This window comes from Diadema setosum, chromosome 18 (genome assembly GCF_964275005.1).
Source record: "Diadema setosum chromosome 18, eeDiaSeto1, whole genome shotgun sequence".
Taxonomy (NCBI): Eukaryota; Metazoa; Echinodermata; class Echinoidea; order Diadematoida; family Diadematidae; genus Diadema; species Diadema setosum.
The window spans coordinates 11223157-11249115 of NC_092702.1; the positions used below are offsets into that span (position 1 = coordinate 11223157).

General features: G+C 38.0%; 1 protein-coding gene across 2 annotated transcripts in view; it reads left to right on the plus strand.

The window, feature by feature from the left end:
- The window catches only part of LOC140241639 (uncharacterized), a 214646-nt gene that overhangs the window by 39761 nt on the left and 148926 nt on the right, over window positions 1–25959 (plus strand). For both annotated transcript variants that reach the window (XM_072321378.1, XM_072321379.1), the window contains exon 3: window positions 2408–2681. In XM_072321378.1, the coding sequence (XP_072177479.1) occupies window positions 2408–2681 (274 nt within the window). The remainder of the gene's footprint in view (window positions 1–2407; window positions 2682–25959) is intronic.

The window sequence follows — 25959 nt, forward strand, 5'->3', positions numbered from 1 at the left end:
CAGGAGCTGGCCAAAAATGCACAAGTTACTGAAAGGGGTATCGATCCCCACTATACAGTCCTGCCCAGTGTGTGAGTCCTTAGACAATAGATGCTTTTATGCTGGATGATATCCCTTTCAACCCAGGTGTAGAAATGGGGACCTAGCAATGCTGGCATAATGACAAAGGCATGGCCTCACGAAAAGCAGTGCTAATCCTGAAAAGACCATAATCTTAGTATTATTATACATGTTTAGATGTTTAGATGTTTAGAAATGGCCAAAGTTACTTATAGAATATACAAAAATGCAAGTTTTTATTATGGGTGCATTTATCAACTCACTTCTAGCATAGAATTAAGATTTTCGAACAACTTTCAGGGAGATTTTGGTAGTTGATAAATGCAAAGCTGTTTTGATTATGGGGTTAGAAATGTGTTTCTGAAATGCCAAAAAAAGTGCAATATCACACATGCTTTTGAGCCAGGGCATTTCTGTGAAGATGATAAACATAAAGTCATTTTGAAATGCATGTTCATAGCACAGACCAGCCCACGGCAACACTGCCAACTACACATCTGCGCTCCTTGGGTCAAACTGCGCAATAGAGCTCCGCAATGACAAGGCCTCCCTCTTGACTCATGACAGAGATGGTCAACGCAACAACTCAAGAAACGCGATCCAAAAGGCCGTTTGGATAGTGTGTATTAAAAGTTTCAAACATGGGAAATATGATAAATGCAGCTTAAGTTGTATGTCACAATCACCTGTGACTATTTTCAGATGGAAGTCAGCATTCTTGAAAGAAATATCATTACATGTAGTATGAAGCAGTGCTAGTAGTGATGTCAGTTTTGTGTCCATGTAAATGCATGCATAGCAGAGAGAAATAATAACAGCAGTTGGAACAGTAAAAAGAAATATATATTATTGGTCATGCCTCATACATAGTATGTAACTTTACCAACTTTTGCCACACCATTAAAAGTAGTTTGTAATTTATGATCTGTCATATTTCTCTGTTGTCTTCTACCTTTTAGACATGAACATTAAATTCAGCAAGTGCAGTGTATTTACAATGTACTGAGGGTGCATATTTCTTAGTGTTTGAGGGGAGAATAGAAGATATTAGGTAACAGTTACATTTTCTGTCTTATGCCTGCATACTTCACACACATTCTTCTGGAGATTGTGTAAGGTGGCTATGGGTTAGCTGATGACAAAAGGCACTATCAACTTATCTTGTGTCAACTGTGCACCTTTTTGTGTCATTGTGATGCAAATAGTGTGAACTGCTTCAGAGCAGGTACAACCCCATACACAATACCATGCATGTAGTGTGTTGTGTTAAATACAGTGTACATACTCTCCCACAGGTATACACACACCCAGGGAGAAAAGTTAGTAATGATCCAGATATTGGCATGAGTATATCAAATAAGAATTGTTGGTGGCTAAGCTTGATGGTAACACCCAACCAATTGATGACACATCTTTGTTATCTGTCAGGTTAATATGAAATACATGAATTTGCGCTTGGATGCCTCTATCTGTCTAAGGTGTCACAAAAACATTGTAAACATTCTTCCCTGCTTTGATCTTATGATCTCTGCCGCCGGCAAGCCAGTGCAAAACACAACACAGCTTTAAGAAACCAAATGTGCAGAAGATAATAGCTGTCATACTGTAAATCAAGGAAAATGATTACAAGAATGATCAAAAAATGAAAAACAAAATCATTAAAAGAATGATCGGTGCAATGATTTCCTCATCAAATTGGCAATTGCTTTAAAAAATTGTTGATTGTACTATGCATTATTGAATCATTAGGGGGAAAAAAAGAAAAACAATACACTGCCATAACGAAAACAAAAAAAAATAACAATTACGGCAAAAACCGGAAATTCTGGGAGGATAATATAGGTGATCGTAAGGCTGGGAGTTGGATTGAATTTCCAGGAGCCTCCCAGCAAAAACGGGAGGGTTAGCATCTCTGCTATCATTCGGACACTCCCAAGCAAGTGAAGACAAAAAAAAAAAGAAAGAAGTGATTTCAAACACATTTAAAACTCCTACAAAACTCAAGTAATTAACTTGTGATATTCCCTTTGGAAACATGTTATGAACTTTACAGTAAAACATTTCAGTTTCATGACTGATTTTATGTGGGTGATAAATTACACTTCTGCTGCAGTGTACACTACCTATGTGACTACCACTTGGTCGGCAGCCTTTAGCTTGTACTTGTATATCAATACATACACATTGTTTCTCAAAAATCCAGTCAAATCGCTTATCTACACGGGTGCTGGTCTTGATAGGTAGAGTGTATGCATTGGACAATCAGGAAAATGATTAGGCCATTTTTAATTTCAGTGGCCAAAAGCATTTGTGATCATGCCCTTTTTTTTTTTTCTTCCTCTATTAGGATGAGGTGATTGCTGTCAACAGTAAAATCATCATGAGCATAGAAGACCTCCTGGACTGGGTGATCATGGATGAGGTGCAATGGATTGATGGTTTCCCCACCATCTGCCCTAATAATGGCCTCAGTGAGAAGGGAACAGGCAAGAGCCAACCACTCTTGGCAGAAGGCCAAATTGGTGGGTCTACTCAGGAACGAGACAGGGCTGCCCTGGAGAAGTTTGCCCTCAACAGTGGTCTGAAGGTGAAAGATGTGATATACACAAGGAAAATAAGTGGTAAGACAAATTCATTATAGCAGTGACAAGATGAATGTTATAGTCAAGGCGCAGGGACCCAGAAAAAATGACTTTGTTCAACCCACCCCGTAGAAAAGGTTTGACTGCATGGGGTGGTCGGTTGAACCCTCTGGAACACCCCTAGGTAGTATGTGGTTCCAAATTGTGGTATCAATAAAATTTTACAGGCCACTTTAGTTGCGACAAGACCTTATTTTTCGAAAAAGAGTCTGCGCGCGCTAAGACTACTACACGCACCACTAGCACTGCTACAGGCGCCAGTGGCAGTGGTGCATGTAGTAGTCTTAGCGCACGCAGACTTTTTCTTTGACAAACAAGGGGTTTTTGCCTGCAAACTAACTTTACATGCCAAGCTGGGGTCGGTGTAGTGTAGTTTCTAGCCGTTTTTATTTCGTCTTTATTTCTCCGAGTTGCAGCAAGCCGAGTGAGAGCGCATACCGAGTGATTGCGACACCCGAACCGTTTTTTTTTGTCACAATCACTGGGTATGCGCCCTCACTCGGCTTAGCGCAATACAGCGGGCTTCTGCACAATACACAAGCTGCAACTCAGAGAAGTAAAGACGAAATAAAAACAGCTAGAAATTAGACTAGGGTCGGTGACACTTGTCGCTATTCGGGCACTGAAAATGACAAAGGAGTTTTTGCGTTTATTTCATGAAGAATTCATCAAAACTCCATAAAACTATATGTGACCCGCTACAACAAAAGGATCCTAAAGTCGCTGACGGGTGAGCCGAGAAAATCGAGTTTGAAGTCAGATCATCAAAATCGGTGAAAACATTCGGATTTCAGTTTTTGAGATAATTTTGTAGTCTAATGTATCGTCTATCATCTGCCAAAATTTTGAAGCTATATGACCAAAGGAAAGGCAAGAAAATAGCGTTTTTCTGGGCCATGATTTTCCAACTTGCAACGGAACAGAAACGTGTCCGCAGATTTGGATTTAGCGCCGCAGTTAGACTCCGCGCCCCTAGCAACGAGGGAGTGATCTCATTGGTCAGTGTGTGGCATCATTGTTACTGATTGGTCGTGCGTAGACCGCTGGCGCTAAGCTTGAATGAACATCGCAGAGGTTGCTAGGAGCATACCTTCTATTGTCAAACAGTGAAAACCTTCTTCCTTCTCATGATCATGATAGCGTCAGAAGGAAAACTTTGAAGGCGGTTTTACTCGAAACGATGATTTCCTAAACCTCTCAACATGCGCTAATAAAATCATCGATATCTCCGCAACCAAATACTTTTTTGAGTCATGTTATATATGATATTAAAGGGGAAGAGTAAGAGAATAATATCATGTCATTTTCAGAAAATTGTCCGCCCCCCCCCCCAACTTTTGGATCCTTTTATTGGAGCAGGTCACATATATGTACATGTTGCTAATGATGTCAGCAATACAATGTGATACATTGTAAGGTATAATATTGTGCATGGTTACCATGGTAACGGATACCTACAGGTGATTCAAAATGTGCAGTAATGAATTAATGGTAAGGAGAGAATGAGGGGAAAATCTTGGGCATCCTTTCCCTTTTATCCAGGCTAATTCTATAGTGTTGAGGTAGATACTTTAAAGGTAGGGGATACCTTTTACAGACCTCCCAAAATGCAGCAAAACATTAAATATGAACCTCAGGGGACTTGTTTAGGCCACTGCTGAGAAATTTGGAAGTCAACAGTTATCTACAATTTGAATAATGCACAAAACTCAACTACTCAGTAGTTCTGTGTGTCAGCCACACTTAAGCCTTTTTGTTGCAGTCTTCTGTATCTTTTTATCTATAAACACAAATCTAAAAGTATAAGAGCTGATGTAATAACATATAGAGTGTGTGGCAAGAATGTATAGAAATGTTTGTAAGTTTTGATGAACTTTCTTCACAAAATATACATGATAGGCAGCCTAGTAATGTACTGGAATTTACGGTGAGCCCCGAAAAAAAATTCAATTCAAAATCTAACGGTCAATAAAAATGTACTAAATGTTACCTTCCACTTTCAATACTTTATGGGAGTTTCTAAAATGATACTCTCTTCAACATACCACTGTATTTATACAACTCTTCATTTAAGGCGTGCAAATGGGATTCCCTACCTTTAAGATCCGATCTACAATGGGTGATGTGCACGAAAGGCAAAAGAAACAAACCTGTCTATATTCCAGATATTTTTTGGGGGGTTACCAATCACCTGTAGGCATCCGGTTACCATGGTAACCATGCACAATAGTATACCTTACAATTTATCCCATTGTATTGCTGACATCTCTAGCAACATGTACATACAGTATATAGTTTTATGGAGTTTTGATGAATTCTTCATGAAATAAATGCAAAAACTGATAATTTTGTCATTTTTAGTGCCCGAATAGCGACAAGCGTCACCGACCCTAGTCAGCAGCATATTTTTTTACACTTGGTGTATGCGTGTGTAACCTAATAGAAATTCTCTGGAAAGTTTTTTTTTTCTCTTTTTCCCTCAAAGGTCAATAGGTCAAAGATCAAGTGAAAGTGCTGAACTAACTTTTTCCTCCATATCTCGGAAGTGGCTCTAGTTACCTTGAAGCTTAGTACATATTATGCATGTTCTACCTGAAAGTAATTATCTTATGAATTTTAGGGTCAAGGGCCAGATGAAAATGGTAAAAATTTACTATTCAATTCAGAAATTGCACTTTTTCTCCACACCTGTACCTTGAAAATTACTCAATGCCTAAATGTATGAATGGGTCAAAGTCAAGTTAAAGTCCTTAAATCCCTAGATACATGCTCTCCTATTCATCCAATTAAACCTACGTCAAGGAAGGTGAACATTCAACACATTTGTGACAAACTTGTCATTCCAATATTTTGCCAATTTTGTGAAAATGTAATCACACAGTGTCCACATGTACTATCTAGACCTATTGGGAAAATCATGCATTATGGCGGAGGCATACCAGTCGCCAAAGCGACATTTCTAGTTGTAGTTTGAGAAAGCTGGTCACTGCTTCGTAGAGATGGTTTTGATGCCTAGTTTGTTGGGGCCGTTTTTAGGTGATACTCTATCAGCGTATCACCTATTCTGTTTGCTAAAATCTTCCTTTATTTTTTTTTTTTAGGTGATACGCTATCAGCGTATCACCTATTGTGATTGTCAAAATCTCTCTTTATTTTTTTTTTATTCTTCTTTCTTTCTGGACAATTTTGTGTCGTCAATATCTGAACAATGACATTACGGAATGACATGACATTTTCAGTCAACATGTCTCATAACAATATCTAGCCACAATAAGCTTTTCATGACAGTAACATATCTATGACGTCATCTAGGCGCCATTTTGTGATTTTCGGACCTTGTCACATGATCGATCATAACTTCATAACTAGATGTCATTTCTGTATCATTTTCGGTGGACATAAAGTTCAGGTCACGCTCTATCTTACTTTTTAACGCTAGTTACCCAGGTCATCAAAATTTTTAAAGGCTCAAAACGGCTTCCCATTGGGAAATCTTGAAGTTTCAGACAATTTTAAACGTTTCAAACATTTTCTCGCGTGCGCGTCCGTCCGCGCAATTTCGCGTAAGCAACATGAAAATGCAATTTTTTTGACTGATTTGGATTCCAGATACTTTGAGTAACAATATACATTGATTTCCGATCAATTTTGACCTATAACAAACGAATGCACTGGCGTCAAAGTTGAAATTCCGCGCGCGTGTCTTTCTGCAAATAAGTCTTTGTTTATTTTGCCATAGCTCTTTAAATCATCCGTTGACCCTATATTTCTATTGCATATTACAAAAGCATATGAATTGTAAATAACATTCCAAGTATCAATATTGCCAGGAAAACTCGATGACGTCATCATATCGTCATTTTAAATAAAAAAAAGTGAAATTGATTTTTTTGAGGTACTGTTTCTGACATTCATTTGCTCGTATCTCTGTTGTTTAAGCTCAATATTATCCCGAATTCAGATATGTTGTACTTTGAACATTTGCCTCTCAAGTCCATGTGATGATTTTGAAATCTGATGACGTCATCATACTAGAAATTGTGATTAAAGGTAAAGACTCAAAATCAGACAAGTTTACGTGTTATGTCTATGGGAGGTGATTTTTTTTTAAACCGTGCATTGACTTGACAAGGTTTAAGCACCTTTACCTCAGCTGATTTTGCTCCATTTCCTCTGAAACTTAAGTATGTTGTAGCTGAGACAATAAGCTTTAGTAATCATGCATTTTATCTTTTCAAATCTCATCAGGTTGACAATTTTGTAGTTTAAAACTGAAAATGAGAATGCAATCTGTATGGAACGATTCCCGATTTTTCTTTGCAACTGTATATTGATCGAATCCACGCTGCCACTTGTGGGAAGTTGAATAGCGCCATCACAGTCAACACAGTCACGATAGTATTTAGATTTAAGTTTCGCACTCGATCTTCAGGACAGCCGTGTGGCATAATCGCTTAGCGCGCTGGGTGTTCATAACGCCATACCGGAAGGCGAGAAGTTCGACTCCCGCAGGACTTTTTCCGTTCTTTCTTTTTCTTTTTTTTTTCGGCAGTTCAGATTCACTCTGATGTCATTTATCGTATTATTTCATCAAGAATACGTAACCCATGACCACGGCTGCTCTATTTCCCTTGTTTTGTATTGGAGTTTGGAGATTGGGTTTGCTTCATTAATTTTGTCACACTTAATGTAAATTGCCCCTTGTTACAGTGTCCCGCTTGCCACCTTTCGTTTGCTCTTTCCTTTTCTCTTCATTGGTTATTGTTATATTGTAACAGGATAGGTAGGAACGTGTACGTTTAGATAACTGGCAGGAATGGGAGCTGAATTGATTAACTCTAGTCCAGGTGTATGGCGTCTCGCTCATCTCTTTGAAATTCCAGGTTGTTATTGTTTGACCCAATAACGGAGTTGTAGACAGGTTTTATGTTGCTATAGAGGTATCTTGTGCCACATGAGTGGAAGGCATCACTGTTTAGTACTACAATAATGAACTTTTTCATGTCCCTCCATGTCAATTATATTGTGTTTGAAGGGTTTTGTGTCGATCTGCCAAAGAAAAGGAAAAAACTTTTATTTTCGTCATGGCTGTTTCTCTATGCGTAGCCGTATAATGAGTGTTGTTGGCATCTGAGCAGTGAAGAACAGAGCATCAGGCTAAAATCCCCCTTAGTAATACGCGCTAAGCGTTCAATTTGAGTATATCTTTATCTATGTAGTCAATCACTGCTAATGGAGTTGGGCAAGTCCAAGATAACGCGTGCGTTACGTATGGGACATTCAGAGACTTTTATGACCTGAAAAATAGTGTTAATGGCCTTTGATCACATTGAACTTTATCATGGTGATTGATATCTAGGAGAAGTATAATCATGTAAAAAAAATTGAGAAAAATGACCGTCACAATTATATTCTAGAAGAGAAAATATGTGCCGTTACATATGGGACCAGAAAAATTTTGTTTTTTTGAACATTTTTTTCAACCTCAAAACTCTCTGAAAGTATTTCATTCTACAACTTGTAACTCACTGTGATGAAAGTCACAACACTCAAGATTATCAGAGGTAAGTTTCATGTCATGAGGCAAAAAGCTCTAATTACAGGTTCTAATTAAAGACAGACATGACGTGTTAGGTATGGGACACTTTGTCCCCCATTCGTTTAGTGTGTGGAGAACCATGTTTATGGGTATTTTGCAAAGTAATTTTGCAAAATACCCATAAACAAATTTTTGCATGATTATTGAGGTAGAATCAGTTGAAATTACTCAAATACTGATCCAGATTGTCAAGGGAACAATATTCCCCAAATATTTACATTGTACCATCATAATCTTTAATCATATTCTATATTTTTATGACCAACCTGAGTATGTATGCCCTGTACTTTTATCAGGATAGTTACTACTAAAAAATAGAATAGCAAAGTGTTTGCTTCCATTGATGAAGTTTGCCATTCAGTTTCAATAAAAAAACAACTTGACACAAGAAATATTAATTTTAATAAATATGTAATACCTGCTGCGTGGAACCCCAGTAATCGAGTAGATATATGATGTCTGTCGAGCAATCAGGTCATTGATTCGAGTCACACCTCGGTATAAAATGTATACGTATACCCATGATTTTTGTCGTGGCTATTACTGAAAACTTAGTAAAGACAATTTGTTTATCACTTGCAATAAAAAAAAAATTGATACAAAAAACACTAATTTGAAGTAACATCTTCATTATCATCACATACAGTACATGTGTTATACAATGCAGCTACAATGTAGCTAGAGCTCTACATTGTGTGGTGAACAGTACCCAATATACTCTTAGTTGAACTGCAATTTTTCAATCTGCTTGTGTATTTGGTTTCAGTACCCTTTAAATCAGAGGTCTCTACTTAAAGGGACTGTACAGTTCTGGTTCAGATGGGAATTCTGATTTAACTTTTACAAGATAATTAGCACTTCTTTTATGACATATTTAAATAGCATACAATTCTAAGAGGAATTCAGAGTTAACATGACAAAAATCCGTTTTGAAATGGCTGAGATATCCAGAAACGTGGTGTCCTAACAAAAGGTGGGTCATATTTTTTATTAGGACCACTTCATTTTACTTTATTTGTTTGTTTGTTTGTTTTTTTTGATATCTCAGCCATTTCAAATTGGATCTCCATCAAATAAACTTTGAATTCTTCTAGTCTTAGAATTGTATGCTCTTTAATGATTCATTATAATTGGTTTCCAATCATCTCGTAAAATGTTGAAAACTGAATCTCCATTTCTACAAAAACTATACCATCCCTTTAATGCTGATTTTCATTGTGTATTTTGCCATCTCCTCCTCCCCCTTTCTAAAAATTGTTCAGTCAAGTACATGTATTGTTTCAAGTGTCTATAACTCAAAAGTAGCTGCAAAGTTGGGATGCTTTCTTCAGGATGATTGACCATTTGTGTACTGAGAGACCCTCCCAGCTAGCTTCATGCATTCACATGTATGCATTATGTATGAGGATGTCCCATACATAACGCATTTGTCCCATACGTAACATTATTTAATTGCCTCATAAGAAATATTTCTTTTACTGTTTTTTCTTTTTTCTATGGTATTTAACTTCTCTAAACAGTAAATTAGAACTTTCCAAAAGGGCATTCAAATAACCTTAGGAATTTTTAGATAAAACCTAAAAAAATGACCTCAATTTGTTACGTATGGGACATCTCATGATAGGACACAAGCTAATTTGCATAATCATTTGCATAATCCCTAAATTTTTGTTTGATGAACTTCTTATGTCCACATATTAATCAAATATCATTTGCTTTCCTTTGAATAAATACAAATTTTATAAATGTCCCATACGTAATGCTGTATTTCACATTTATGCAAATGAAGCCCTTGAAATTTGCACGAATTTACATGATATTATTTTTTCCTCCATGGAAATCAAAACTTCAACTCATAAGCTTCAAAATGATACCAAACTTGTCAATATTGAGCAAAGATGAAATTTTGCCTTCTGAGGGGACCTTATCTTTGACTTGCCCAGTTACAGAATTATGTTATGACACGTTTCACTGAAAGTTTGTAAAGCAAAATTCATGGACAAGGCAAGCAATTGCACATGATTAATACCATTTATTTCTGAGGGAAATTATGGTATGCCTAAATGTAAGGTTGTCATTGCTTTGGAATTGCTGAGACAATATGCTTGGCACGAGGACTTCCACTTCTAACTGTTCCCTTTGAAGATGTGTCGGTCGAGGGTGATCGTCAAGATTCATCTTTCACGTAGAAGCTTACGTTCCACACTCTTGGTTCGAGAAGACTTACCATCATACTTTAAATTGTGATTAACGGTAAAGACTCAAAATCAGACAAGTTGACGTGTTATGTCTATGGGAGGTGATTTTTTTTTTTTAAAAGACATGCATTGACTTGACAACGTTTAAGCACCTTTATCTCAGCTGATATTGCTCCATTTCCTCTGAAACTTAAGTATGTGGTAGCTAAGACAATAAGCTGCAGTAATCATGCATTTTATGTTTTCAAATCTCCTCATCAGGTTGATAATTTTGCAGCTAAAAACTGAAAATGAGAATGGAATGTGGACCAAACGATTCCTGAATCATCTTTCACATATAAGCTTACGTTCCTCATATTTTCTCGTCTCGACGTACATGGCCGAGAGGATAAAGGCAACGTCACCAGAGACGTGAGGTTGCACACGTACGGGTTCGAACCCCATAAGAGCACGAAACAAAATACTTATATCGTTTACTTTTTTTTCTTCTATGGAGTATTACACCTTCGTCCATGTAGAAATCACGTTCTCATGTAAACGTACACACACATGCACACACACAATATCCCTTTGTTTTGTGTTGGAGACTACATTGCTTTGACTGGCAACTTGGACTTGAAGTTACAAATGTTAAAGTGAAAATGACTCTTAAAAGACCACATGGCCATGTTTGATTTTTTTTTTTTCAATATAAAGACCTATTGGTATATCCTGTCCAATCGACATACTTGCACACGCCGACACACGCACGAAATTTTCACTTGTTTGCATGACAGAAACAAATTCATCTGAATTATGTGGGACTGTATAAAGAATTGGACTTTATGAATGTTTCTCAATATTACTTCAAGTCACTACTTAACATTATTTTCGTTGTCGATCACTGAAAATGAGAATAGAATCTGGTCGAAGCGATTCCCGATTTGTCTTTGCAACTATATATTGATCGAATCCACGCGGCCACTTGTGGGAAGTTGAATAGCGCTTTCAATCACTTGACGTATATCGCCAAAAATTGAATATCAAAGTAAATTTGTGTTGTTTATAGTATATAGATTTAAGTTTCGTACAAGATCTTCGGGAGAGCCGTGTGGCAGAATCGCTTAGCGCGCTGCGTGTTTATAATGCCCGACCGGAAGGAGAGAAGTTAATCGAGTCCCGCACTACTTTTTCCTTTTTTTTCTGCAGTTCAGCTTCACTCCAATGTCATGAACACAGCTACTCTAATTACCTTGTTTTGTATTGGAGTTTGAAGGTTGGGTTTGCTTCATTAATTTTGTCGCGCGTAATGTTGTACATTGCCCCTTGAAACAGTGCCACGCTTGGTACCATTCGTTTTCTCTTTCCTTTTCTCTTCATTTGTTCTTGCTATACTGTAGCAGGATAGGTAGGAACGTGTACGTTTACATAACTAACAGGAATGGGAACTGAATTAATTAACTCTAGTCCAGGTGTATGGCGTCTCGCTTGTCTCTTTGGAATTCCAGGTTGTATATTGTTTGACCAAATAACGGAGGTAAAGACAGGCAGGGAAGGTAGTGACTTGATATTGCTTCATATTATATGAGGAATTTTGGGCAATACCTTTCCAATTAGTGTAGTGATTATGACGGGTTCTCTGTCGTTTATTTTCGTCATGGCTGTTTCACTAGTTTAGCCATAGGTGATATGTGTTGTTGGCATCTGGGAGAATAGAACAGATCAGTATCAAACTGGAATAGCCCTATAAGCAATGTGGTAAGCATTCAATTTGTTGCATTATCTTTCTTCTTTAAAGTCAATCACTACTGATCAAATTACACAATATAATATGGCACGTTCTACTGGTAGTTCAGGAAAAGGGAGCTAATTCAATGCACCATGCAATGATATGTGCTACCATTGATATTAGAGACGTCATTGTGGTGTGGTACTGGTGGTGGTAAGGGAATCATTGATTTTAAATTAATGAGACAATCCTTGGACCTTTGCATCAAGGCCGTATTCCCATCTAGAATATAATGCATGTTCGTGCGGCGTTTTTTTTTAATCCTGACGTGGACATTTTCTTTTTCTTGTTTTTAATTCAAGAATGTTATATCTAAATTTGTTTCTTTCCCATAACATTTTTTTTTTGTTGGATATAAAGTTGGACGTTCCGTGACCGAGTAGAAGAGCAGTGATTTAGTTATGGTTTCAATGCATCTTGTTTACCATATCTTCTCTGACATTAAATTGATGGTTTTTAAATTTGACATTGTCTATTTGTCTGTTTATGCTCATAAAACACTGCTATAACAACTAATACATTTGCTTCACTTGTCACACGCAATGCTATGGATTGCAGTTGTACATGCAGTTTTCCTTTTGCCACCTCTCGTTTTTCTCTCCCCTTTTCGCTGTTCGGTTTTGTTATACTGCAGATGGGAATGATTACAATAACATAATCCAACTTGAAGTAGGAATGAGAACTGAATAAATTAACTCTAGGCCAGGTGTATATAGCGTCTCGCTCATCTCTTTGAAATTTCAAGGTTGTCATTGTTCGATCAACGGAGTTGAAGACAGGCTTTATGTTGCTATAGAGGTATCTCGCGCCACATGAATGGAATGCGTACGCTGTTTAGTATTAGTAATGAACTTTTTTCATGTCCCTCCCTGCCAATAAGCCAGTTCGAAGTTAGCTCATGGGCACATTCGTCCGAAAGACCTTTCTTTTTTCTCAGTCGGTTAAGGGCCTCTTCACTCGTTTTCAGAGCGTCATAATGCATAAGGCTTACGTAACAATTTACACATTTATGGTATTCATCAATCCTGCTTGAACAAAGAATGAACTCGCATAGACCAGATGACCAGAATGATCCGTCAATTAACACTTGGGAAAGCATCCATTTCATTATCTTACATTGAATGTAAGAACAACCTCTTTCTATCGATATTGCCAAATACCACTTTTGCTGTCAGGTGGATGTGCTGGCAAGCAGCATTTATAAGGATTACATGAATAATCATTATACATAATAATACATCATGGACGCTTATCCTAGTGACTTTAAAAACCAACGTGCCTGTTGGTCCGAATGACCTTTCTTCTGCTCATGCGCAGAGTGGAACTCCGAACTGGCTTATTATAGTGTGTTTGACGGGGTTCTGTGTCATTTTGCCTATGAGAAAGCAAAGTTTTATTTTCGCCATGGCTGTTTCTCTATGCGTAGCCGTGGGTGATGGGTGTTGTTGGCATCTGGGCAGTAAAGAACCAAGTATCATGTTATGATACCCCCCCCCCCCCCCCCCCCCCCCCCCGGTTGGGTTCTAAGCGTTCAATGTGATATATCTTTCTTCTTTATTATGTTAATCACTGCTGATGGAATTACAGAATTATGCTCTGACACGTTTCACTCAAAGCTTAAAAAGCAAAGTTTATGCACTATACAAGTAATGGTGCATGAGTCCTATAGGCCATTGATTTTAGATGACAAATTATGATATGCCTATAGTAGGGGTGTCATTGATTAGGAATTAATGACACGATTAAGCACTCCTTCCACTTCTAACTGTCCCCTTTGAATGTGTGTCGATCACATGAGATCGTCATAAATTATCATTCACGTATCAGCTTACGTTCAAAGTGTACTCTTGGTTGGAGGAGACCTATAGTTACATGGTTAAAGGCGCTGTCTCTTTCACTTGAGCCGTACGTTTGGCCCGTTTTTCTTTTGCCCTTTTCTCTTTAATTGAGGTATCACTTTCGTCCAGGTATAGATCACATTCTCATGTAAACAGACACACTTGCTCTATATCCCTTTGTTTTGTATCGGAGGCTTCATTGGTTTTACTGCTCTCTGAACTGATCATATCAATTATAACAAGATTAGAGGGAGTCATATTGGTTATGTAAATAAGGGTCAAAGGTTATATTTTACAAGGCCACTGTTAAAGCCAGGATGGTTGCTAAAACACTTAATTGTAATGTTTAATTTGTTTGTGTCGAGGATCACTTGGACCCCGTTTACAGTGCGAGGCTCGGCCGCGGCTCGGCCGCGGCGGAGCCCACCTTCATTTCGGTGTAAACGCGCAAAAGGCCGAGTGCGAGGCCAAAATTGGCCTCACATTAGGCCACGCTCTGAAAAAGGCCGGGCTCGGCCTTTTTCTCAGTGTAAGCGCAAACTGGGCCAAATGCGCGGCCAATTCTAGTCTGGCTTCCAAACCCTCGCCTGCACTATTTCGCTATTCAGGATATTAACCACTTCAAAACTAGTATAGTTTAAGGTGGTTTTGTCCTGCAAAGGATTTTCTCCTTCAGCAAAGGCCTTTGCCCGAATGGCGACTTTGTCGCCATGGAATTCAGTTTGCAAAGGGTCTGAAAACCAGACAATACCAAATTGCGTTTGTTTACAAGTAGAGCGCCACTACGACAAAATATTGAAAGGTGTGAATCAAAAGCGCGGCCGAGCCCGGCAGTGTAAACGGACAAAATTGCGGGGCTCGGCCTCGCCTCGGCCCATCCCCACACTGTAAACGTGATCTAAGTTAATGCACTGTACGTACTCAAAAAGCCCATAAATTGACACGATTAAGCACTCGCACACGCACAGAATTTCCACTTAGTTTGTGTGACAGAAAAACAAATGTGATCTGAATAATGTAGGCCCAAAAAAGTTCAACTAAGTATCTCATTATAACTTGAAGGTGCTATATCACATTCTTTTCTTTGTCGATCACGGATGACCGACATCTGATGACCACAAGCGTATCACCTAACTCGTCTTCAGTGTGACGAGTTTCATATCTCGTTTATTCTTTTTTCTTTCTGGACAATTTTGTGTCGTCTATATCTCAACAATGACATGACGGAATAACATGAAATTTTCGGTCAACATATTTCATGACAATATCTAGCTACAATAAGCTTTTCATGACAATAACATATCTCTGACGTCATCTAGGCGCCATTTTGTGATTTTCGGACCATGTCACATGATCGATCATAACTTCATAACTAAATGTCATTTCTGTATCATTTTCGGTGGACATAAAGTTTAGGTCACGCTTGATCTTCCTTTTCTATGCTAATTACCCAGGTCATCATTACGCGCGCGTATGCGTGCATCAAAATTTTAAAACGCTCAAAACGACTTCCCATGGGAAATCTTGAAGTTTCAGACAATTTCAAGTGTTTCGAACAATTTCGCGCGTACACGTCTGTTCGCGAATTTTCGCGCGTTAGCAACATGAAAATGCACTTTTTTTGGCTGATTTCGATTCCTGATACATTAAATAACAATATCCATTCATTTCCGATCAGTTTTGACCTATAACAAAGGAATGAATTGGCGTCAAAGTGAAAAATCCGCACACGCATCTATTTCCAAAAATAGTCAAAAAACATGTCTAAAAGTTGTTTATTTCACCATAGCTCTTTATAACGTCCGTTGACCCTATGTTTTTATTGCATATTACAAAAGCATATGAATTGTAAATAACATTCCAAGTATCAATATTTCCATGAATACATTATGACGTCATCATATCGTCATCTTAAATCAAAAAAGTGGAATTAAATTTTTTGAGGTACTGTTTCTGACATTCATTTGATGGTATCTCTCTTGTTTTAGCTCAATATTATCCCAAATTGGGATATGTTGTATTTTGAACAATGATTTTGAAATTTGATGACGTCATCATACTTTAAATTGTGATTAAAGGTAAAGACTCAAAATCAGAAAAGTTTACGTGTTATGTCTATGGGAGGTGATATTTTTTTAAACCATGCATTGACTTGACAACGTTTAAGCACCTTCATCTCAGCTGATTTTGCTTCATTTCCTCTGAAACATACCATGCATTGACTTGACAACGTTTAAGCACCTTCATCTCAGCTGATTTTGCTTCATTTCCTCTGAAACATAAGTATGTTGTAGCTGAGACAATAAGCTGCAGTAATCATGCATTTTATTTTTTCAAATCTCCTCATCAGGTTGACAATTTTGCAGCTTAAAACTGAAAATGAGAATGGATTGTGGACAAAACGATTCCTGATTCATCTTTCACATACATAAGCTTACGTTCCTCATATTTGCACGTCGAGACGTATGGCCAAGAGGTAAAAGGCGACGTCTCAGAGACGTGAGGTTGCACACGTGCGGGTTCGAACCCCATAAGAGCGCGAAACAGAATACTTATATCTTTAACTTTTTTTTTCTTCAATGGAGTATTACACCTTCGTCCATGTAGAAATCACGTTCGCATGTAAACGGACCTACACACACACACACACACACACACACACACAATATCCCTTTGTTTTGTGTTGGAGACCACATTGCTTCGACTGCTGCAAAATGTTGCAGGCTAGGTTTGTCAAACTGATCATAGCATATAATGACGACGTAAGATATGCTGTACTTTGAACAATTGTCTTTCAAGTCCATGTCAGTGTTTTGTAATTTGATGACGTCATCACACTGAAAACTATGATTAAAGGCAAGGTACATGATTTGTATCAAAATCACCCGATTTTACGTGTTATGTCTACAGGACATATTTTTCCCAAGTTGCCAGAAATGGCATACCGCCATCAGTCGTTACAAAGCCACATTTCCATCTAGCAATACAATACATGTTCACGCGGCCACGTTTGTAGTCTAGCTGGCGACGTATTTTTAGCCTGAATCAGTCCTTGATTGGCAGTCAATAGAGGGCGCGACGATGTGGAAGTCAAGTTGACTAAAAATACGTCTAGCAAGAAACCTCCGAATAGAGGCGTGGAACCGGGCGTGGCATGACAGTTGCCAGTCTTCAATATCGAAGTTTCATTGGCTGAGCACCAATGTCAATCAAAACACATTGCAGAACCCAAAGGAATTCTAGTCTACTCTCCTAGGTATAATACATATTGTCTTTCAGTGAAAATAGAATTTCCCTGTCTCTTTCACATTATTATAGTATTTTGCCATTCTTTCCCATTCATTTTGATGTGTATAACATCTTGCCTTACTTCAAATAAGAGAATGATAGCAGTCAATGCGACTACATGCATTTGAAAATTCATGAGGGTTCTGCACATGGAAACTACTCCAAAATTACTGCCGAATGCAAACCTCTCACTATTGCTGTAAAGTCTACGAGATATTCACTGTCATTGTCGGTTTTGAAAGTGTGATTTCTGAATTTTCCATTATGTCTTGGTATGTTTTTCACTTTAAAGTACTTTATATTATTTTCATATTAAATCTACTAAGATATTTGACAAATATCAATTAAGTATGCCGTCAAGATAACAATCTCTATTGACAAGCACCATCTACATTAAACAGACATTTCGTGGGTGATCACACTGTTATAGGAAAATCCGTCCGTGGTACATTTCCTGTGAAAGGGAAAAGAGAAGATTTGCGACACTAACGGATTCCTGCAAAGCCAAAGGCCCGGGGAAACAATGCATTCTTTGCAATCCGTTATTACGAGACGCCAGTCTGAGATGGCGGTACAGGTGTACTTGTGAAGGGAAGGCGATGCTGATTGACATTCTCTACACGAATAATTATGGAGATGAGGACATCTCTTTTTGTCCATTCGGAATGCATGCTTATGCAGAAAAACGTGAAGCTAAATTGAGTAACACCAACAAGTTTGTGGATGATGCACAAAAAACGACATGTTGGGAAAGTGAGTCCAAAGCACCCGTCAAGATCTGTGTGGCTCAACTGAAGCGTTTGGCACCTTTTTCACCAGAAATATCTCGTTTAGAGGAAAGCTATTGTTGATTATGTAGAGACATTTATTTGCTTAGATCTGTCAGAAATAAACTTTTCCCATCTTTCTCGACATGATTTTATTAATACTGTGTTCTTTCATTTTCCTTGTCGAAGGTATTCGAAGGATCGGTAATTCGACAACGAAATAAAGTTCAAATTCCGAAAATGAAGTGAACTTGTTTTAGAGACAAAATACTGTAATATGTTGTTATTGTTACTCCAAGGTTCCACAATTGTATTTCTCAATTTGCTTTGTTTTGATTATGCAACCTTATTTTCTGTTAGCATAAAAGTGAAATGTTTTTTTTTCTTTTCGAAAAAATGAAATAAAACTTGAATTAATTTGAACATAACAAAAGGTATGATAGGCCTATTACGCAATGAAAATTGAACGAGAACACAGAGAGAGAAATGTGGAAAATACACAAACTCCCCGATACACTCACTGGCGAACTGGAATGCAATCGTACAATTTGCAAATTGCATTTTTCATGGAAACATGAACAATTTCTCCCTCTCCGCCGTATGCTCCCATAGTCATCTAATGGCATCATTATGATGGGCCATGCATGACGTAGAACAAATATTACAAGAGGCCACCTTAGGGCTCCCCCCCCCAAAAAAAAAGGTCATGCATGCGTGTACTGATGATATCCTCTGAAAGAATACTGAGTACACCCTTGATAATTATCACCCCTTTCCATCATTATAACTAATCTACAGAAACGATGACCATCCCTCTTCTCGACAGTACCAGCTTCTCCACGAATAGAAATAGTGTTCGGATTAACGAACCTTCATTGTTGGATTGACGAAGCTTGATTCATGCTGGGATTAACAAACCTTATTACATGTTGAATTAATGAATCACTGGAAAACAGGACCTTGTTTCATTTTCGTATTAACGAACCTTCGAGAAAACGAACGCAATTTCATTTTCAGGCCATCAACAAAGTTTAGGAATTATAAGCCTTATTTCATTTTCGGAATATCGAAATGGTGTATATAGACCCTTTATAATAGCAATATTCTGGATGAAACTGATTTTGTCAGCATTATGTGGAGGGTTTGAGTTCAAACAGGGTAAGATCCCAAAAGTATACTTTTACGACATTGATTTGGTGTAGAACAATGCTCAAGTAATATAACTTGCATACCAGTTAATTATTGCACGTTCTCAATGAGCGATATCACGAAGTTTCCACCAAGAGACTTGTGTTATGGGTTAGAGGAATCAAATACATGAGACACGAAAAAGGTGAAAACGGTGACGTCAGATCCGTAACATAAATTTCATGTTAATTCAAGGTTATTTATTACCATCGCTCATTAGGAAGAGTGGAAATCTGATATAAATGATAGTGCACCAATATAAAGGGCGAAACTGCTTTCGTCATCCTTGCCGGCCTGCTCTCGAAAGTCTAAAGCTGTCCTTCTGCTACCCAATGGGAAATGTCAATTCTGAGCGTTGATGAAATGATTTATCGAATGGAGATTATTTCTTATTATTACCTTTTCAAAACCGTACATCCTTGGAGGTATGACAATAATCCTTTATTTCGCCATATTCTGGGAAACATTATTTCTTCGGAAAATTTCTCCCAAAGTCTGGAAACATTTCTATTATAACTACTGTTCACGTTTCATATATTTAACAGTACTTAACTTCGATTTTACTGATTCAAATTTTTACTGTGGTTGTTTCTATCCCTAACTCACATTCTAGAACTATTTTAAGCACTAATGCTAGATTATTTTTTCATCTGCAAATGGTAAATTATGCCTTTATTGAAACTTGGCAGCCATGTATATGTACGAGCTGGTGACGTTATGCCTATCAACTGTCAACTTTTGGGCACACATGCTCAAAGTCAAAAGGTCAAAAAGGTCAAATGTCCAAAATTTCACTATTTCCCCCATATCTACGCAATGCCTGAAGGTATTTCTTGAAACTTTGTGTATACATGAACCACCAAATGAAGATTCTCCAGAGAGAGTTTTGTGTCGTGAGGTCAAAGGTCAAAGTTCAAGTGAAAATGTTAAAATTTTACTTTCTCTCCATATTTCATTTCATTCATTTCAATTTATTTTCATATTTCTCACATATATCACAATATAAAGTAAATTGATACGAAATTTATACAGAACATAATACAAAATAGAACTTCACCGCAATGTTCAAAGTTTGTCTTGGTATACACAAGGTCTGTATATATGCAAGTTAAACTGAGAATATAATGCGAAAAATATGATGGGGCCTGCGTGAAAGCGAGCTTGTATAGAGCCGCAGGTCCCGTGATGAAATCAGATTAGGGGAATCATAAGTACAGATATTTTTTAGACCATACTATAACTGGGGGATCCGATTAAAACAAACAAAGATCAAATCAAATAAGTGTTACTATCTCACAAATCTCACATATCTCACAAATAGTTCAAAATATCTTCATGGAACTTAGTGCATAATGCATGCACTGACTGGCAGTGATTATATAGGGAATGCATGGGTCATGGATCAAAGGTCAAGGTCAAATACTCCAAATTTCACTATTTTCTTCTTATCTAGATGCGATGCTTGCAGGATTTTTCTTTAAACTTAATGTATGCAAGTATTACCCAATGAGATTCTTTTGGAAGTACCTTGCCATGAGGTCAGAGGTCAAAAGGTTCAAAGTCTAGTGAAAGTGCTAAATTTCACTTCTTCCCTGAACTTATGAAAGGGTCAAAAGTTAAGTAAAAAATCCTCAAATCTTCAAATACACGCACTTTTAGACAATATAGTCATTCACCCAATTAAACCTACTTCAACGAAAGTGAGCATTCAGCACATTTGTGACAAGCCTGTCATTTTAATATTTTTTCTGATAAGTATTATGTGAAACTGTCATCACACGTCAAGACATTGTACTATAAACCTACAAGGTGAACCAAGCATTATGGCGGAAACATACCGGTCGTCATAGCGGCATTTCTATGTGTGTGTGTCTATGTGTGTGTGGGTGTGTGTGTGTGTGTGTGTGTTTTGTTTTGTTTTGTTTTGTTTTAAGTGGCCTCTTAGTACAATTATTGTTTCTTCGTCACATATGGCTCGTCCTGATGATGGGTATACAGAGGAGAGGAAAAAAAGTCCCTGTTTTTTTTTTATTTTTATTAATAATACAATTTACAAACTACGATTGTATTCCGGTTCGCCAGTGAGTGTATGTATCGGTAGTGTTTGTATGTTTTTAAAGGGTGTGTACAGTTCTGGTCGAGGTGAAGATTTAGCTTTTAACGTTTTGTGAGATATTCAGAAACCACTCTATGAGATGTTAAAGAGCATGCTGTTCTAAGGGGTATCAAAAGTTTATTCGATGAAAATCGGTTTTGAAATGGCTGAGATATCCAAAAACAAGGTGAAACAAAGAGATACTAATAAAGTTGGGGCATGTCGCCTTTTATTATTAGCACTTTTTTGGATATCTCAGCCATTTGAAAACCAATTTTTATCAAATAAACGTTGAATCCTTCTTAAAATCACATGCTCTTTCATATTTCATAAGAGGCTTTTCATTATCTCACTTAGCAATGTTCAAAACATGAATCCCTACCTCAACCAGTACTGTACAGTCCCTTTAAGTACGTGTGCGTGTGTGTATGTGTTTGTGATTATATGTGTGGGGGTAATTGTGCATGTTTTGTTCAATTTTCACTGCGTAATATCCTACTACTTTGTTATATCGCCACATTTTGTCACTACAGACAACTTAGTTTACTTCATCATCGGAATTACGAACCCTATTTTGTCTTCGGATCAACGATCCTTCGAACAACTTCGGAAAGGACATCAAGGAACACAATTCTTAACTCACAATTCTGGAATCTTGGCATAAAAGGCAGACAGTGTTTATCTCTGACAGATCTAAACTAATTTGTATATGCATATACGCAATAAAAAATTCATGGGTTTCTTCTAAACGAGATGTTTCTCTTGAAAATGGTACCAGACACTTCACTTGAGCTACATGGGTCTTTTCTGGCGCTTTTGACGTGGTCATAGATTTTTGTGCGTTGTGCTCTAGTTTCGTAGCATATCGTGTTTCTGCTCATTGTGTGTGTGTGTGCTGTGTGTGTGTACACCATCCACATAGGTTAGCTCGTTAATGTTATTTCATTTTTTCAGCTTCACATTTTCTACATAGGCATGCATTTCGAATTGCCAGGAGAGATGTCCTTATCTACATTTGAGTTGAAAATGTTAATCAGTACTTACAAGTCTTCTGTGAGACTGGTGTCTCGTAATTTCATGATTGCAAAGAATGCACCATATTTCCCTGGCACTTTGGCTTTGCAGGAATCCTTTTGTGTCGCAGGTCCTTTCTTTCCCCTTTCACAGAAAATGTACCACGGACGGATTTTCCTATGACAGTGTGATCACCCACGAAATGTCTGTTTAATGTAGATGGTGCTTGGCAATAGTGATTAGTTATCTTGATGGCAGATTTAATTGATGTTGAGCAACTATCTTAATAGATTTAATATGAAAATATAAAGTATTTTGAAATAAAAAAAAAATGCCAATGGGAAAAATTCATAAATCACACTTTCAAAACCGACAATGACAGTGAATATCTCGTAGACTTTACAACAACAGTGAGAGGTTTGCATTCGGCAGTAATTTTGGAGTAGTTTCCATGTGCAGACCCTCATGAATTTTCAAATGCATGTAGTAGCATTGACTGCTATCATTCTCTTATTTGAAGTAAGGTAAGATGTTATACACATCAAAATGGAAGGGAAAGAATGGCAAAATACTATGATAGTGTGAAAGAGACAGGGAAATTCTATTTTCACTGAAAGACAATATGTATTATACCTAGGAGAGTAGACTAGAATTCCTTTGGGTTCTGCAATGTGTTTTGATTGACATTGGTGCTCAGCCAATGAAACTTCGATATTGAAGACTGGCAACTGTCGTGCCACGCCCGGTTCCACGCCTCTATTCGGAGGTTTCTTGCTAGACGTATTTTTAGTCAACTTGACTTCCACATCGTCGCGCCCTCTATTGACTGCCAATCAAAGACTGATTCAGGCTAAAAATACGTCGCCCGCTAGACTACCACGTTTGTTGAGTGGGCATTGACTTTTCCCCCTGTTATATCTATACATTTTTTTTTGTGTCTTACCATTTCCATGGATGTTCCGTGGCCGAGTGTTTAGAGTAACGGTTTCGCATGCACGCATTTGAGGGATCGATGCTTGCAGGACAGTTTTGTTTTTTATTATTGTTTAACTCTTTTCAGATAACGTTTCATATTCACATTCTTTTCGTTGTCGACCATGGATGATCAGTATCTAATATCAACCCAGCACATCACCAACTCGTCTTCAGTGACGAGTTTCATGTCTCGTATTAATTTTATTTTTTTTTATTTTTTTTAAAGACTCGATCTCTTCATTCATGAACTTTAACTAAGTCTCCTATTGTTGACAAGATATGGCTGCTGTAGTTTGCATATGTCTGATGCAGGCAGCCACGGCTCTTTTATCCAGCCCGTGGAAGATCTCTCCTTTTTCTCTAGGTAACAAAGGTAAAACTCCCTACTGACCACTTGGGAGGCTTGTGCCATATGCTGTGGGGATGCTTTCTGCTGAAGGCAACTGCCACCATAATATATTGACTTTTAGGCCTGCACTTGTAGTGCTTGTGCTCTGATGGCATCCTCATTTCCATCATCATCATCACCATTATCAAATGTAGATCAGAACTGTTATGCTTCTCTGACAAGTGAACCTTTTTGCAACAAGCTATTCACTCTTTGAAAGTGAAATATTGAAGTAGAGATTAAGTGGTGCAGCTATTCCAAAGATGCCAGGCAGGTACGAACCCTCGGAACATCTTCAACTCCCCTTTGTTGTGATGAGTGTTGTAGGAATGGTTGAAAATTTTTTACAGCAAGACAGAATTCCTCAGCAGTGGAGATACTGTAGAGCACAAGTTTTTGACTTTTCACATAACCAAAGCTCTGCCGCTTCAGGCTTGCTCCATTGCATCAACTGGACCTTTCCCATGACTTGTAGTGCTGAAATTCCACTCTACATTATAGGTAAATGTTGTGTTTCCCCATCAGCATAGGTAGGGCACTGATAACAAATCTATTCTTGAATGGGCTTGGAGGACCATCTGACCACATTTTAACCAATTTCACTTCACTGCTAACCATGGACAGGAGCTCATCCACAAAAACTACAACAAAATACTGTTTATTCATAGTCTATTAAATAGGCCTAATCTCTGATGATGACTTGTGATAATTTTCTCTTGGAGCCACATCACCGATGTATATAGAGCTACATTGTACATAATACATCTGATTCCAAAGAGCATCTCTTATTGGACTTCATCTTTAATAACTGATGCATGAATGATTCTCAGTGAAGTCGATTTGGAGGACAGCAAAATTTAAGGGAAGACTTGAAGCTATTTTATTGTCATTTTCATAACTTGCTGATTGTTGGCACTTTATAAAGCTATGTTCCAAGAATTTTACAGAGCTGGAACTGACATACAGTACATATACTAAGATTTTGTGAATTTCATGAAGAGTTATGAATGCATTATACTTTCTTGTTGATGAAGTGGCCACCCACCTCCTACCATTTCTTCTATGGACCAACCCAACGGAAGTTGACAATCCAGTGAGCTATACATTACCATACTTGCCAACTCTACCGCTTTTTAGAGGTTTTGACCGGCTACCGATTTTCTCTTCTGATCTACCGATTTTGTAGCAAACCTACCATAAAATGAAATGGAAGTCATATTTTCCCTTCATTGTGCGTTGATTCCCTAAAATAAGCTAGTAATTACAATACTAATAATAATTTCAAGGAACTCGTTCCTCAAAAACGCCGTATTCAGCCTTCTAATATGCACACATGTATGCACACTGCAGTGGCGCACGTTATAGTCTCTATCATATCTACGTGCGTGCAAGACTTACTACAGTATGCGCAATAAGAAACGCCTCCGTCAATTTCGTTTTTCCAACGAAAGTTTGTATCGATCGAGTAGCAACGAAATCTGGACGAAATTTGGACGAAATTTCGTTATCGATCCATTAGCAACGATTCTGACGCTTTGTGGACGCATTTCACGCACGACCGCCCGCTCAATTCCGTTCGGCAAATGCGTTGCTCGTTCGGAAAATGCGTGTTCGGAGCTCGGCAGTTTCGTCCAAATTTCGTTAGAAGCGTCCGTGATCCAAGGCGCACATGGAATACAGTACACACGTTTGTGTGTAGTGGCCACATCCACAGCCGCCAGCCGGCAAGAATCACTGCAAGATTAGACTCAACAAGTAGCACAGCGGTCGGGAATGAGAACAGTAGACAGGCGTGGAATTCACCTGATACACATAATAATATTAAAAATGGTAACATGTATACATATATCGATGCCGTTTTCATTGAAGCAATTTGTAAAAGTTTTAGTTTCCCTTACCCTAGCTGTAAGTACGGCACCGTTAGCAGATTATTCACTGCATTTAGTGAAAGTCACCTGATACATCACATGGTGGTATGCGGGCTGCATGTAACCAGGGAATGTGCACGTATTGGAAAGGCGAGTGCGCCGTATGTGCGTCGCCATTGCTATGGCATGGCTCGCTCGGCTGAACGAAACAGAGATGTTAATAGTTCACATGTTTTGTTTTGTTTTTTACAAGCAGAAAATAAACAACTGT